The sequence below is a fragment of the Saccharomyces eubayanus genome, chromosome XVI, assembly GCF_001298625.1.
Source record: "Saccharomyces eubayanus strain FM1318 chromosome XVI, whole genome shotgun sequence".
Taxonomy (NCBI): Eukaryota; Fungi; Ascomycota; class Saccharomycetes; order Saccharomycetales; family Saccharomycetaceae; genus Saccharomyces; species Saccharomyces eubayanus.
The window spans coordinates 426,450-439,444 of record NC_030975.1 but is presented as its reverse complement, the minus strand read 5'-3'; the positions used below and the strand labels follow the sequence as shown (position 1 = coordinate 439,444).

The 12,995-nt window shown below is 43.3% G+C and overlaps 8 protein-coding genes across 8 annotated transcripts; 4 read left to right on the top strand and 4 right to left on the bottom strand.

Annotated features, from left to right (window-relative positions):
• Nucleotides 1–27: 27 nt before the first annotated feature.
• SGF11 (SAGA histone acetyltransferase complex subunit SGF11) lies at nucleotides 28–327 on the bottom strand (the record flags this gene model as incomplete). Its single annotated transcript, XM_018368401.1, has 1 exon — nucleotides 28–327. One exon carries the CDS (start codon nucleotides 325–327, stop codon nucleotides 28–30), a length of 300 nt encoding a protein of 99 aa, XP_018218981.1.
• A 249-nt stretch (nucleotides 328–576) lies between these two features.
• On the bottom strand, nucleotides 577–2,211 carry CAM1 (translation elongation factor EF1B gamma; the record flags this gene model as incomplete). The annotated part of the gene is made up of 1 exon (XM_018368400.1): nucleotides 577–2,211. One exon carries the CDS (start codon nucleotides 2,209–2,211, stop codon nucleotides 577–579), a length of 1,635 nt encoding a protein of 544 aa, XP_018218980.1.
• On the top strand, nucleotides 2,210–3,802 carry DIG1 (Dig1p; the record flags this gene model as incomplete). The annotated part of the gene is made up of 1 exon (XM_018368399.1): nucleotides 2,210–3,802. One exon carries the CDS (start codon nucleotides 2,210–2,212, stop codon nucleotides 3,800–3,802), a length of 1,593 nt encoding a protein of 530 aa, XP_018218979.1.
• A 437-nt stretch (nucleotides 3,803–4,239) lies between these two features.
• On the top strand, nucleotides 4,240–5,427 carry MNN9 (mannosyltransferase complex subunit MNN9; the record flags this gene model as incomplete). The annotated part of the gene is made up of 1 exon (XM_018368398.1): nucleotides 4,240–5,427. The coding sequence occupies one exon, from the start codon at nucleotides 4,240–4,242 to the stop codon at nucleotides 5,425–5,427; it is 1,188 nt and encodes a 395-aa protein (XP_018218978.1).
• A 213-nt stretch (nucleotides 5,428–5,640) lies between these two features.
• On the bottom strand, nucleotides 5,641–6,237 carry ARL3 (Arf family GTPase ARL3; the record flags this gene model as incomplete). The annotated part of the gene is made up of 1 exon (XM_018368397.1): nucleotides 5,641–6,237. One exon carries the CDS (start codon nucleotides 6,235–6,237, stop codon nucleotides 5,641–5,643), a length of 597 nt encoding a protein of 198 aa, XP_018218977.1.
• A 1,501-nt stretch (nucleotides 6,238–7,738) lies between these two features.
• Nucleotides 7,739–9,079, top strand: KTR6 (putative mannosyltransferase; the record flags this gene model as incomplete). Its single annotated transcript, XM_018368396.1, has 1 exon — nucleotides 7,739–9,079. The coding sequence occupies one exon, from the start codon at nucleotides 7,739–7,741 to the stop codon at nucleotides 9,077–9,079; it is 1,341 nt and encodes a 446-aa protein (XP_018218976.1).
• Nucleotides 9,080–9,514: 435 nt separating this feature from the next.
• LEE1 (Lee1p) lies at nucleotides 9,515–10,426 on the bottom strand (the record flags this gene model as incomplete). The annotated part of the gene is made up of 1 exon (XM_018368395.1): nucleotides 9,515–10,426. The coding sequence occupies one exon, from the start codon at nucleotides 10,424–10,426 to the stop codon at nucleotides 9,515–9,517; it is 912 nt and encodes a 303-aa protein (XP_018218975.1).
• Nucleotides 10,427–11,229: 803 nt separating this feature from the next.
• Nucleotides 11,230–12,204, top strand: LGE1 (Lge1p; the record flags this gene model as incomplete). The annotated part of the gene is made up of 1 exon (XM_018368394.1): nucleotides 11,230–12,204. One exon carries the CDS (start codon nucleotides 11,230–11,232, stop codon nucleotides 12,202–12,204), a length of 975 nt encoding a protein of 324 aa, XP_018218974.1.
• Nucleotides 12,205–12,995: the final 791 nt, after the last annotated feature.

Genomic DNA, 12,995 nt, shown 5'->3' with positions numbered 1-12,995 from the left:
TTTCCTTCAAGAGTCGGTAGTGGCACTCTAACGTCTAGCACCTCTACTCAGGCATCTTTGCAAATGAGCCGCCAGTCTATTTGCCGATACGTCTCTTCCACAATTTTCACAGTGAATATATTGGGACGACTCTTGTTGTTTGCGTAGTCCGTTAATATCAAGAGATCCGTTTGGGTCGTGGTAGTAGCTGCGAAGGTCTGGATACCTCGTCTTCAGCAGCTGTTGTTGAGTGGTTTCCTGCGCCACGATGTCCTGGATGAGCGTAGTCAACAGGTTATTAAGTATCCCATTTGAAATAGAGTCTATGGTAATAGTTTCTTTGGTCATCACAACAGGAAACCCCACAGCCCACGAAAAAGAAATAATATTCTTTTTTTGCTCGACTGATCACACACTATGCTGATATGGAATGCTCCAGATCATAGTCGTCTGTGACATTATAGATCGGGAAAGGAAAAGGGACATTCTTGCATTATTTCGAACAGAAAACGTAAAAAGGTTACCCTATATCTAGTCGTATGTAATGTATATAGATAGAACTACCTACAACATGAGGTGAAAGCAGGGAAGGCATACTTATTTGAAAACCTTACCGTCAACAATTTCCTTTGGTTCGCCATTGACAGAGACTGGCTTGTCCCAGGCCCACATGTTGTTGACGAATTCCTGGTCGTCCTTGCTGGAGGGGTCCAACTTGGCGAAATCGTAGGACTCCCAATCTGGAGCGACGTCGAAGGCTGGAACGTGGTCTTGGCCCCTGACCATGAAGACACCAGTGATACCGTTGTCGTTGTTTTCGCCGTAGACGATGAGACAGCCGAACAAATACTTGGTGGAGCCGACCAACCTGTTCAAGAACCCACCGATTAGGTTATTGGACATGAAGGTCAAGGTCAGTTCTTCATTGTACTTGTAGGTAACCTTCCAGAGGGAGTACTCCTCCGGGTTGTAGTTCTGCCAGAACCAGGGCAAAGCCACCGCTCTGGTGTCTGCGTTGGAGTACATTCTCTTCCATTCATCCAAGGCGAAGGTGGGCTTGCCCAACAGCTCCAAAGGGTGTTTTGGCCTCCGGGAAGGAGTTGCGCTCGGTGCTGGTGCTGGTGCTGGTGCTGGTGCTGGTACTGGCTTGGCCTCTTCCTTATTCTTACGTGGGGGGGACAATGGTTTATCGGTGAAGGAAAAGCCCTTGTACTCGTCCTTCAAAAAGGAGGAGTCCCTAATGGTGTTGAACCATCTGACGATGGCCGGATGCTGGGCTCTCCACTCGAAGCCGAACAGGTTTTCGAAGAACCTGGTGAAGATGGAAGCAGCGACCAAGTCGGCCAAAGACACGCTTTCAGTGACCAGATAGGTGTTGTTCCGCAACCTGTCGTCGAAGACGTCGACTATCTTGGCAATGGCATCCATGGCGGCGTCGACGTTTTTCTTGTTGTAGGGAACGTCCCCCTTTAAAGGGGCGACGGCGTTAACCATCTGGATGCAAAAGTCGTTGTTGGCCAGCGACTGCCATCTAATGATCTGTGCTTGGGCGTTCAAATCGTCCTCAGCACCCAGCAGTTGGGCCTTCATCTTTTCATCTGACGAAAGCTTGACCAGATAGTAGTTGATGGCCATGGCCTCGGTCAACTTGAAGCCATTTGGGCCCACAAAGGCCGGGACCTTCTTCAATGGGAAGTCCTTGGCGAACTGCGCAGCAGCGTTTTCTGGCGCAACAACATTGACATCCAGCTTCAAAGCTTTGACAAGGCCTCTTGGGACCCAGGTTCTGATTCTGAAATTTGCGTATAAAGTACCTTGTGACATCTCTTGTAGCCGTGAAAATAAAAGTATAAAGAAAAGGTACGTGTGCTTGTTTGCGTCTGTGTGTGTGTGTGTGTGTGCGTGTGTGTGTGTACTTATGTCTTTGTACAGATTAATACAGCCAGAAGAGCAGCACGAAGGCAAGAATAAGAGGAAGAAGGGGAAGAAGGGGAGCGTAAGCACGCAAACAGTCACATCAAGTGCTGCAGAAAATAAAAAAGCCAGAAAAACCAGAAAGGACTCTCTCTGCAGACTATACTGAACAGGCCTCTTCCCGGTCTTGGAAAGCGGAAAACAAGAATCAACAGTCAGTGCCCTGCAGCAGCAGCAGCAAGCGTGAAAAATTCCCCGACTGGGCTCAGCGCGGGCCGAAGATGAAACAAGCAGCGGTGGCTTGCACGGGCCTTGCATGCATGCGAGGCAGGCGTTGGGCTTTGCTTATAAGCAACGGTTTCGCCACTTGATATACGGACTGTTCTTTACATCTGTTTCGTGCTGGGGCTACCATTACGTTTGTTTGCTTTTTTGCGGTTTCCGGTTTGCGATCTCGCACTATATAGATCAAACGCAGTTTAAGGAATCAGCAAGCCTCGTAAGGATTGTGCATCAGGTGCAGGTATACATACAGAGAACAAGAGGACAGAAAGTGAGAATGGCTGTGTCAGAGCGTTTGAGAACAGCAGGCGAGAGTACGTCTGTAGCTAGAGCGTCGTACCCGACTGGAGATGTGGAAGCGGACACGAAGAGTGGCAGCAGCTGCAGCATTAGGAGTCCGGTAGACGGAAGTTTAACTGGCCAGGAGGCAGAGTTGGAGCCGAGCCCAGGGGAGGGGGAGGAGGAGGAGAAGGAGGAGGAGCTGGTTGCAGACCATGCGGACGGTGAGGCAGCTGCTACGAGGAAGAGGAAGTTGCAGCCGTTGAAGAACCCCAAGAAATCACTGAAAAGAAGCAAAGTCCCGGCGCCGCTGAACTTGTCAGAGAGCAATAACAGTACACACGCCACCAATTCTAGAGAGGGCAGCTTGGCTTCGTCCAACTCGGCGTATTTCCCGCCCATCAGCAACCAGAGTATCAAGAGTGCTCCCGCGAAGGTCACACAGCATTCTAAGTTCCAGCCTCGCGTGCAGTACATGGGGAAGGCCAGTTCCAGGCAGTCCATACAGGTGAATAATAACACTGGCGCCAACTACGGGAAGGCACCCATGCCCTCGGCGGGTATGATGACCGCAATGAACCCTTACATGCCCATGAACCGCTACATAATGTCTCCGTATTATAACCCGTACGGCCTCCCTCCGCCCCACATGGCGAACAAGCCCATGATGACGCCCTACGGTTCGTACCCATACCCGATGGCTCCTCGGACCTCCGTTCCCTTTGCCATGCAGTCCAACAGCGCTAGGCCCTACGAGGAGAACGAATACGGTGCCACCGGCTACAGAAATAAAAGAGTGAACGACTTTTCGGACTCACCATTGAGTGGCACAGCTTCCGCCGGGAAACCCAGGAGGTCTGAGGAAGGCTCAGGCAACTCCAGTGTGGGCTCGAGTGCAAATGCCAGCCCCACACGCCAACGCACAGATTTGGGCCCTGCAGACGTGATTCATGCAGAGGAATATCACTTCGAAAGGGATCCTCTACTCTCGGCCAACTCTAAAGCTACGAGCGCGAGCACGAGCATGAGCAGGGGCAGAGGTTCGTCTTCACCACGCACACGCGAAGCTGAACCCGATGAAGACGACGAAGAGGGCACTGACTTGGCCATTGAGGACGGAGCCGTCCCCACGCCCACCTTCACGACGTTCCAGCGCAGTCTGCAGCAGCAGCAATCACCCACCCTTCTCCAGGGCGAAATCCGACTCTCGTCCCATATCTTTGCCTTTGAGTTTCCCGTGAGCTCGAGCAATGTCGATAAGAGAATGTTTATGAGCATATGTAACAAGGTATGGAACGAATCAAAAGAACTGGCTAAAAAGCCATCGCATCACAGAAAAAGCAAATGATAACAACAAAAACACACTAAGGACAATTCATTACATACATAATCTATATAAGTTGATAAACTATTGAAAACGAGAAAAAAAAAATCATCCACCCTATTGATAATATTCGTATTACCATCACTAACAACGACCACGCTGGTTCGCTTTCTTTTTTTTTTTTTTTTCTCATTKTAACGGATTTGGCATAGAAGCATTTTTTGTCAGAAATAAAACAAAACACCAAATCAAAAATAGCAAAAGAGACAATTCCCTCAACCAGGCGGATTTTCAATCGGTAAACATACTTACTACTCGTCACTAACAGCACTTGGTCCTGTTATTTTTTACCTGTACCACTTCCGCAGTTTGCAAAGGTGAGAAGAGAATACCTACATCCATACTTTTATTTTTTTTTGATAGAGAAGTTTCAAGTGGTTAGGACAAGAAAATAGGGAACAATGTCGTTATCTTTAGTATYGTACCGTTTAAGGAAAAACCCGTGTCTGAACATTTTCCTGCCCGTTTTGGCCATATTTCTAATATATATTATTTTCTTCCAAAGAGATCAATCCTTACTGGGACTTAATGGGCAATCGATTTCTCAACACAAATGGGCCCATGAGAAGGAAAACACATTCTACTTTCCTTTCACCAAGAAATATAAGATGCCAAAGTATTCCTATAAAAAGAAAAGCGGCTGGCTGTTTAATGACCACGTAGAGGATATTATTCCAGAAGGTCATATCGCCCATTACGATTTGAACAAATTGCACTCCACACCGGATGCAGCTGTCAATAAGGAACACATTCTGATTTTGACCCCAATGCAAACATTTCACCAGCAATACTGGGATAATTTGCTACAGCTAAATTATCCTCGGGAGTTGATTGAATTGGGGTTCATTACTCCAAGAACAACCACTGGTGACTTAGCTTTAAAAAAATTAGAAAGTGCTATTAAAAAAGTTCAAACTGACAAGAAAACCCAAAGATTCAGTAAAATCACTATTTTACGACAGAATTCTCAAAGTTTTGATAAGTTGATGGAAAAGGAAAGACATGCTTTAGAAGTTCAAAAGGAGAGACGTGCAGCTATGGCTTTAGCTCGTAACGAATTATTATTTTCCACTATAGGCCCTCACACTTCGTGGGTTTTATGGCTAGATGCCGATATCATAGAGACACCAATATCTTTAATTCAGGATATGACTCAGCACAACAAAGCCGTCTTGGCTGCCAATATCTACCAAAGATTCTATGACCAAGAAAAGAAACAAGCATCGATTAGACCATACGACTTTAACAACTGGCAAGAGAGTGAAACTGGTTTGGAAATAGCTTCACAAATGGGTGACGACGAGATTATCGTGGAAGGTTATGCAGAAATTGCCACTTACAGACCACTAATGGCCCATTTTTTTGACGCCAACGGGTTACAAAATGAAGAAATGACATTGGATGGTGTTGGTGGTGGTTGTACTTTAGTTAAAGCAGAAGTTCATAGAGACGGTGCTATGTTCCCCAATTTCCCATTTTACCACTTGATTGAAACAGAAGGTTTTGCCAAGATGGCCAAGAGACTAAACTACGATGTATTTGGTTTGCCAAATTATCTAGTGTATCACATAGAGGAAGAGAACCATTAAATCAGTGACAAAAAGAGAGAGCAGAGTTTCATATAGTCACATAATTAAAAGATGACATCGAGGTTACCAGTTAAATGAATAAACAAGTACAATCTGATTATGTATATACATATATATATATATATATAATGTACACATGTATATTAAAAAAAATACCAAATAAAGTGCTAGAGAAACTACGAAACGTAAATTTGAAGGTGAATTATACCAATATTATTTATAAATTGGCGGTCTTGACTTTTTATTTCTGTCCAGCCTGACAATCATCCATTCAAGAGCATCTTTGACACCTTCCCCAGTCAACGCACTGATTGGTAAAACCCTACTATCTCTAGCGCTTATATGCTCCGCAATTTTATTGAATATTTGTTTGATATCTTGTACTTCCATCCTATCTTGTCTATCCTGTTTGTTAGCCAGCATCAATATGGGCACACCTTCAACCTCTTCGTCCATTACAATTGACTGTAAAGTCGTTGAACATTCGTCGAGTCGCTCTCTATCTGAACTGTCCACAATGAAAATTATACCATGACATAAGGAATAGTATTCGGACCACATTGATCTTAATGATTCTTGTCCGCCGACATCCCAAAACTTCAAGATTTGTTTGCTATCAACGGGTATCGTGGCCACATTCTGTCCCACTGTAGGCTGTATTTTTTCCAATTCTTTGAATGCTAATGAATATTCCTTTTTCAATGTCTCCAGGAACGTCGTCTTACCTGCATTATCTAGACCTAATATTAGTATTGAATATTGTTCCTTTTTATTCCAATTATTGTAAAGTCCTTTGACTAGATGAAACATGTGTGCAGTACGCTTTCTGTATCTTTACTCCTACCCACGTTTATTTGGGATCTGCCATTAACCTGAACTTTTTTTTTGTTTTCCGTTTACAGTTTTTTTCAGATTATTATGTAAACATATTTTTATTGTTATAATCCTTCTCATAAAGGTGGAATAAAAGAGAGGTGAACTAGAAAGGAGCACACAGATACATTTTTCTTGCCAGAACTACCTCAAATGTTCTCAAAAAAAAAGCAGATGCCTTCTCTTTTATGTAGGTAAAAGAAGTATGCTCTAAATCTGATATAATATTTAACACTCAAATTCTAAAATTACAAAATTTTCATCACCTAATAGATGTGAGATAGAGTCCGTGGCCGCATCACTCGAATTCAACAAAATTTCTCTATCTTCATTCTTGATCAGTTTCCCACCAACCCAATTCAAGTTTTTGAGAAGATCCAACCCATTATTGATTAAATCGTCCCTTAATATATATAATCTCAACTTCATGTATTCGAACCTGAAGTTCTGATCTAAATTAGACGTCAGCTCCAAAAGAGCAAGCAGCCAATCTTTGTTGATGTAATTGCTATCGTTATCATGAATACTCTTATTTTTCAATAGAGATGGCAGTATAACATGGAAATAATTTTCATTGAGCTTACACCAAATCAACTCCTGTGTAAATAAAGGAAGGTATAAAATAAAATATTGTGAGCCTAAATTTCTCCAGTTGTAACCGTCGTTATCATTGCCGTTTGCATGTTGCTTGTTGTTTTCGGTATAAATCAGTCTTTTCAGCGTAGTTTTCATTTCGCCTACTAACTTGTCTTTTAACAGTTTAGCAAAAGTTTTTTGCTTGTTTGATTCATCCTTCGTTGTGAGGTCACTGCTCAATATGAATTGAGACTCCATGCATAAGATGACATCCCAATAAAAATCGATAATGTCAACCTCTGCAGAAAGATCTAAAGGAACGTCACGCGCGCCAATCCTTAAACCCATTACTGGTCAAACTATACGTGGAGAGCTTGGGCACAGGCGTACACTTATTGCTCTTTAGCAAGGAGCTGATGGGAAAATGTAAAGATATACCCAGATTGGCAGGGTCCTCTATGAGCCTTGTTAATTCAGGGTTTTGCAAAGCATTTATTATTTTTGTTTTTTTCTTTTGTATTACTCCAGACATCTTTGATAAAAAAATAGCACTTCTTCGTATCACTTTTGGTATAATGTGGTTCTTGTTCTTTTATCCTGAGCCTTTCCCTTCCTTCTGCTCATGTAAATATATAGTCAGCATCGGATATGGTCTTTTCTAATAGAGTATGCTCCCGTAAAAGACGAGTTGCATTTCGAAAGAAAAAAAATGCAAGGAAGCTACATGTGATATTTAACTGCAGAATTGTGGGTGATCTGCGTTTTGGTATTAATGATAATATGAACATATTCTTTAACGTGGAAAAGTCACCGAGAGCTCCATCAAAGTTTTGTACCATTTAGAGAAGATAAATACGAAAAGATGCATATCCTCCTGAGCAAAAAAATAGCACGTTTTCTATTGATATCGGTCGTTTTCGTGTTTGCACTAATGGTGACTTTGAATCACCCGAAAACAAAGCAGATGTCTGAACAGTATTTGACGCCATATCTTCCGTCATCGCTGTACCCTATCGCAAAGGTTAGTGTGGAGGAACAAAGACGTATACAGCAGGAAGAAGAAGAAGCCGAAATTAAGCAATCTCTAGAGGAAGCAGCTATTAGAAATGCCACTAACAGTGCCATTAAGGAAAAAATCAAATCATATGGAGGTAATGAAACAACGCTAGGGTACATGGTTCCATCATATATCAACCACAGAGGGTCGCCACCAAAAGCTTGTTTTGTCTCATTAATCACAGAACAGGATTCCATGACCCAAATTCTACTGTCCATTGATGAAGTGCAAGGCAAGTTCAATAAGGATTTTGCGTACCCGTGGGTTTTCATTAGTCAGGGAAAGATTGACGATACGAAGAAAGAAATGATTTACCAGGCCATGACCGATTCCATGAATGGTAATTCTGAAGTGATCGACATTAAATTTGCAGAAATTCCTGAGGATGAATGGACGTACCCTGAGTGGATTGATCAGAATAAAGCGGCAGACTCACTAATTGCACTAGTAAACATCCCAGATGGTGACTCTAGAGCCGTTAGATATAAAGCAAGATATTTAGCCGGGTTTTTCTGGAGACATCCCATTTTGGACGAGTTTGATTGGTATTGGAGAGTGGATCCTGGTATCAAGTTGTATTGTGATATCGGGTATGATTTATTCAGATGGATGCAGGATTCTGGGAAAGTATTCGGGTTCACATTGAGCAGGAGTGAGGCTAAGGAAGCCAACGACAAGATCTGGGATACTACAAAGAAATTTGGTAAAGATTTCCCCAAGTTTATATCAGAAAATAATTTCAAAGCCTTCATTACCGAAAAGGACTCTGACAATTTCAACAATTGTGAATTTACGTCAAATTTTGAAATTGGAAATTTGAACTTTTATAGATCACCTGCGTATAAAAAATTTTTCGAATATATTGACAAAGAAGGTGGTATATTTTACTGGAAATGGACGGAATCTATTATTCATACAATTGGGTTATCGATGTTGTTGCCAAAGGATAAGATTCATTTCTTCGAGAATATCGGATTTCATTATGGAAAGTATGACAATTGCCCCATGAACGATGACATTTGGGAGCAATATAAATGTAATTGTGATCAAGGTAATGATTTTACCTTTAAAAAGGAGTCATGTGGTGGACACTACTTTGATATTTTGAAGAGGGATAAACCTGAAGGATGGGATCATGTATCATAGATCAGAACATTATTGAGTAAGAACAAATGTCATTATATATATATATATATATATATGTATATATGTATATATGATTTTATTTTTCAAAGTCTTAGAAAATGAAAAACAAAGCTAATGTTTATGAGAACGTAGGAAGGAAGAAAGGCGGACGTTAGATAAAGAATATGTAGTAAATGATGAACAGTTAAAAGTTGCATGTATTGGTGCGTATTTTTTTTTCTTTTTGACTTTTTTTTAAACAAATTTTAGTCTTTAATGAGTCATTGGATATGAGCATGCAAAATGCAATGGTATTCTCAAAGAGAAATTAAAAAATCCAACCGAATTTATTAAACGTGCTTTTTTTTTTTGGTTTTTTTCTTATTTTGTGAATTTTTGAATGAAAGGATGAGTGGTATGCTAGAAGCTGTGGCAAATAGCGGGATGAACGCTATTTCATTCTTGGCGGCACCGTGCATTGAAGTCGTGAATTAACATCTCTTCAATTTCATTGTCTGATTCTTCTTGGATTGCAGGGCTTGTGCAGTACCTGGTATTCTGACTCCCATTAGAGTTTGACAATGCGGTCTGGCCTTGTTCTTGCCAGATATTGGATGATGATGACGACACAGGGGAGTAGGAACTAGTGTTGGTGGTAGCGTTACTGTAATTGTAGTTGACGTATGACGAAGAAGAAGAGGGAGGAGAAAAAAAATCCGAATGTAGGGCCTCAGGGCTCTTTTGAGGTGGGGAGAGCGGGTATTGTGGAGCGAAATAGTTTGTACTGGACGCAGAATATGCGATGTCTGTATTAGCAGACATTGGAGGTGACATGTAAGTGGAGAACGAAGCGGATCTGGAGTGAGAGAAGTAATTATTGTGCGAAGAAGGCGCAATTTCGATAGGCCCTTTGCTGTTCATTCTCAACCCGTTTGGTAGAATATGAGCATTAACGCACTTGTTACCGAATTTACAGTTGCCCTTCGCAAAGTATTTACAAGGTAAATTGTTCGCAGAGTTGATGATGTCTGGAGAGTGGGAAAAGGGACACGATGAGCCAGCTTGACAATTGCCCATCTTGAAAAATTTGCATGGCACGTGAGAGTAGTCCTTCTGCTGTTGAGAATTGTTTTTCGTTATTAGGAGGTGCTCCATAATGATCTTCTGTTGATGAGACGAAAAGGGGAGTTGATTAGCAGCATTGTAATTTTTTGGCAAGTTTAAGTTGGTACTGTTACTATTGAAAGATCTTGGTATGTTTTGAAGATCTTGAATCTGAGGTGCAAACATTTCGTTTGAAGATTGGGAGCTTCTTCTTGCGTTGGCGCCCGGACGATTTAATACAGACATGTTATCAAAAGCATCCATGTTTTCAGCGAGTAATAGTAATAAGATTAAATAAAGTAGTGGGTGGAGGCGATCGTAATTGTCTTATAAGATATGACAAAATGTAGATCTGGTAGTAGGTCAAAAAAAAAAGGGTACGAGTCAAGAGGGAGGGGGCAAGACAAATGGTAGAGAGTAGCAACTAGAAAATTCTGTTTTTATATTCTCTGGAGAAGGAAGGGGAGGAACTTAAAGATTAGAAGATCCCCATGCTATAATCATGATCTGGGCTGAAATTATGCGAGAAGAACTAAACCAAGCACCAAAATTCAAAATTCAAAACCTAAAATTGTAAGATAAGCGCGATGCGAATAAGAACGATAAAAAAAAAAATGATAAAGGTGGAATGGAACGTATCTTTGTGGGTAAGTAGGTACCTTAATAGTAGAAACTACTGCACCACGCACGACATGTCATTCTCCACATCATTTCACCACTGCGTTTTCCATACTGCACCAGCAGCTGATACGGTACTACGGCATCCCTCTGGCGCCTCTCCTGGCTCGTTTCTTCTTATCCTGAGTGCCTCACTGTGGCGTGCCCGTGCGAATGTGGTGGGTGAGCCTTGATACTTTTTAGGGGCGGGGAGGGGAGCAGAAGCGGCGGGGGAAGGGGGAGAGGCTTCCGCCGCTCCGAAACAGCAGAGGGTCATTTTTAACGTAATGTTACCCTCCAGGGTGCTTTTTTCCCAAGAACATCGGATGAACTAGATAGAGTGCAATGAAAAGAAAAGAACACCACAGTCATCATAGAGCGTGTAGGTGTCCAAAATCGGCAGACCAGGCATGAGCGGATACACGGGGAATAATAATTACAGCAGGTATTCATCTACTCCTCCAAGACAAAGAGGGAACTACCACGCTAGACGAGGAAGAGGCGCGACGGGCGGATCGTACTATAGAGGCGGCAGCGGCACGTCTTATGGTGCTAGGTATAGCGGCAACTACGAGCAGCAGCCGCAGGAGGCTGACTCGAGGCAGCCCGGTGCGTACTACAGAGGCGGTAGCGCCGACACCAGGCCCTTCTACACGGGTAACAGCAGGCAATATCCAGCGCAGCCCCATAGATACAACAACAATGCGAATGCGTTCCATGCGCCATACGGAGCCAACAGCCAGGATGCGGCCGGCAGCGTCGCGGATGACCTGCGAGACGAATACGAGTACGAGGAAAAACGACCCAAATCCAGATACCAGAACACGGAGGCAGATTATCCGCTTCAGCAGCCTGTAAGCAGCAGCAGCAGCCCCAACAACGGGCTTCCGCCGCCGCCTTCGGTATCCTCCGTGGGAAACAGTAGGCCATATCACAACAACGCCTATCCATATGCCAACAACCACCACTATAGCAACTACCACCATCGCGAGACACCGCCACCTCCTCCTCCTCCCCCTCCTCCGTCGGACAACCACCACAGCAGGGGTTACCCAGCACATGCGACCGAAAATAGAAGCAATAGCTCCTCCGGAGGCATGATAACCAAGAAGAAAAGAGTCGCGGACATGAAAGACTCGCCGTTCCTGTACCTGACGGATTTCGACAAAAACATTAAAAGAGCCGCCAACGCTGACACCGAATGCGACAAAGTAAGAGACGTATTCAACGAAAGTGACGTAATCGATACCACTCTACAAGACCTAAACCTAAAAGTCAACTCCAACGAGCTGGAGTTGCGGCTTCTAAACAACCAGTGCAACAAGCATGCATTGAACATACAGCTGACCCAGGAAAAACTGGACTCGTTGCTGTTGATGCAGTAGACGCGACGCGCCTCTAAATAACTCTATAGATTTTTAAGAAGCGAAAACTCGAAAAAGAAAAGAAAAACAAAGGAGTAACTTTGCACATGTGCCGAAAACTCAAAACCGTTGAGTACGGCGCCAAGAAGTGACTCTGCGACATCGCGACGACTACCATCATCACCCACTGCCCCTCAGCGTGTCAGCCATCTAGAGGGACCCGTACTTGTTTACCTATCCACGTTTCTTCCCGTCTCGTCTCGACTCAACCACGCTTATTCTCTCTCTTGGCTGCGCACTCCCACCGCAGCCACCCACACCTCACACCCCCACATATTTACTATCCCCGAAACGACCACCCTCGCGTTCGCGTCGCGTCGCGCCGCACCACCACCACCGACCCGAGCTTTCTGCGTCGCTCTCACTCTTCCCGGCGACAACTTCCGCCCCGAGAAAAAAAAAAACTAATCTTTCGCTAAGCCATCTTTTTTTTCTTCTTCTTGTTCTTCGTTGTTTTGCCTATCTCATTCCGTCTGCGCTTCTCTTTCCTCAGCCAAGCGCCCTGAGCGCAGCTTTCTTCCCTTTCACGTTCACTGCCGATAATCCTCAGTTCATTCCCCTCTTGTGTTATATATAGACTTTTTCCACCTGCCAAAAAAAAAATACGACTGGAAAGGAGTAGAAAGGAGTACAAGGGAAGGAGGCTTGAGCTATAATATTATCCTTATAATTTTTATATCAGTTTAATAAAAAAGCGTCAACTTGACATCCTATTATATTTTTGCTTCGTATGCTTTGTGTTCTTTAACGTG